Source organism: Sardina pilchardus, chromosome 12 (assembly GCF_963854185.1).
Source record: "Sardina pilchardus chromosome 12, fSarPil1.1, whole genome shotgun sequence".
Lineage (NCBI taxonomy): Eukaryota > Metazoa > Chordata > Actinopteri > Clupeiformes > Clupeidae > Sardina > Sardina pilchardus.
Window position 1 is genome coordinate 30148706 of NC_085005.1, and position 2500 is coordinate 30151205.

General features: G+C 52.6%; 1 protein-coding gene across 2 annotated transcripts in view; it reads right to left on the reverse strand.

Annotated features, from left to right (window-relative positions):
- Positions 1–2500, reverse strand: part of LOC134098199 (dihydropyrimidinase-related protein 5-like) — a 28114-nt gene that overhangs the window by 20860 nt on the left and 4754 nt on the right. The window contains exon 2 of one of the 2 annotated variants that reach the window (XM_062551188.1): positions 1395–1655. In XM_062551188.1, coding sequence (XP_062407172.1) covers positions 1395–1655 — 261 coding nt within the window. Of the gene's footprint in view, positions 1–708; positions 759–1394; positions 1656–2500 lie in introns of those variants that run through there. The other variant, XM_062551189.1, reaches the window with a different exon arrangement.

Sequence of the window (2500 nt, forward strand, 5' to 3'; positions counted from 1 at the left end):
AGGAGAGGAGAGCTCTTCTTCAATTAATAATGGCCACTGCTGCACTACAGTGCTTTTAAAAGTATGCTCTCCTGAATGGCAACACACTGCTCCATTGGAGGTGAATAGCGATGAATGTGTGCTATGTCAGTGCATTAGCCGGACCAGGGGACAGGACCGTCAGCCCAGGTTTGGATCAGAACCGATCACGGCAAGAACCGTCACATCACTTAGCATAAAAACATCTGCTAAAACCCACAATAGTATATATATATATTTTTTTTTTAAAGCACATTTTTTGCCTTTAATGAAATGAGGAAGTGAATGGGACAGAGAGCAAGGATGGGATTTGGAAAGAACCTCAGGACGGGAATCGAACCCGGGTCGTTGGCATACGGTGCAGGTGCCCCAGCCAGCTGCGCCACAGCTAGAGCCACAAAGGTATATTAGACTTTATTTGACTTTTCTGTGTTTTAACTTCACTCACGGTCGAACGAGGTGCCCACCTTGTAGAATTTGTCCTGGATAAAACCATCTGCTAAAACCCACTATAGTGTCAGTATATTTGACTTAATTTGACTTCTCTGTGTTTTAACTTCACTTATCTCAGCCAAGCCAGGTGATGTGAGGTGAGGTGCCCACTCCCTACACACAGGTGCACCCATCTGTTAAGGGTCTTGGTGTGTGTGTGTGTGTGTGTGTGTGTGTGTGTGTGTGTGAGGTGCCCACCTTGGTGCCGCTGTAGAAGTCGTCCTGAATAGCGGCGTTCATGAAGCTCTGCTGCAGGTGTGTGTGTGTGTGTGTGTGTGTGTGTGTGTGTGTGTGTGTGTGTGTGTGTGTGTGTGTGTGTGTGAGGTGAGGTGCCCACCTTGGTGCCGCTGTAGAAGTCGTCCTGGATGGCAGCGTTCATGAAGCTCTGCTGCAGGTGTGTGTGTGTGTGTGTGTGTGTGTGTGTGTGTGTGTGTGTGTGTGTGTGTGTGTGTGTGTGAGGTGAGGTGCCCACCTTGGTGCCGCTGTAGAAGTCATCCTGGATGGTGGCGTTCATGAAGCTCTGCTGCAGGTGTGTGTGTGTGTGTGTGTGTGTGTGTGTGAGGTGAGATGCCCACCTTGGTGCCGCTGTAGAAGTCATCCTGGATGGTGGCGTTCATGAAGCTCTGCTGCAGGTGTGTGTGTGTGGGTGTGTGTGTGTGTGTGTGTGTGTGAGGTGAGGTGCCCACCTTGGTCCCGCTGTAGAAGTCATCCTGGATGGTGGCGTTCATGAAGCTCTGCTGCAGGTGTGTGTGTGTGTGTGTGTGTGTGTGTGTGTGTGTGAGGTGCCCACCTTGGTGCCGCTGTAGAAGTCATCCTGGATGGTGGCGTTCATGAAGCTCTGCTGCAGGTGTGTGTGTGTGTGTGTGTGTGTGTGAGGTGCCCACCTTGGTCCCGCTGTAGAAGTCATCCTGGATGGCCGCGTTCATGAAGCTCTGCTGCAGGTGGACGCTGGCGTCGATGCCCCCCGGCAGCACCAGCTTGCCCGTGGCGTCGATGACCTTGGCGCCGCCCGGGATCATCAGCTCCTTGCCCACCTGCTGGATGACGCCGTTCTCGATGTAGACGTCGGCCTCCTGCGTGAAGTCATCGTTGACCACCTTACCGCCCTTGATCAGGATACGCATGGAGCCCGCCCCGCCGGCCATCTGAGGAGAGAGGGATGGAGGAGGGAGGAGGAGAGAGAGAGAGAGAGAGGGGGAGGGGGAAGAAAGAGATGGGGTGAGAGAGAGGGATGGAGGAGGGAGGAGGAGAGAGAGAGAGAGAGAGAGGGGGAAGAAAGAGATGGGGTCAGAGAGAGGGATGGAGGAAGGAGGAGGAGAGAGAGAGAGAGAGAGGGGGAAGAAAGAGATGGGGTGAGAGAGAGGGATGGAGGAGGGAGGAGGAGAGAGAGAGAGAGAGGGGGAGGAAAGAGATGGGGTGAGAGAGAGGTAGAGGCGGGAATAGGGTCAGAGAGAGGGATGCAGAGTAGGGTAAGAAAGAGAGAAAGAGAGAACATTGAGTTGGAAAAGATGGAGAGAAGGATGGAGAGTAGGGTAAGAGAAAGATCAATTTGATAGAAGATATTAGTTATCAATCACCAACAGAATCCCACAGTGAGACAGAAAACACAGCAAGACCTCTGTGTGTGTGTGTGTGAAGAGAGAGACAGAAAGAGAGAGAGAAGGGAAGAGAGAGAGAGAAATAGAAAGAGAGAATTTTCCACAGACTGTGACTGACCCTCACACTCTCTGTGCCAACTGAAATTACATCAGGATGGGATCGTTGCCTTGGAAACAGTGGCTTGTTCGAAGCACGCCGCTCTGATGGTACGCTGACGATATCCCTGAGGGGGTGGGAGGGGCCTCGCTGGTCAACCCTGAGACCCCACACAGGCTTCATACGCTGGTCAACCCTGAGACCCCACACAGGCTTCATACGCTGATCAACCCCACACAGGTTTCATACGCTGATCAACCCCACACAGGCTTCATACGCTGATCAACCCCACACA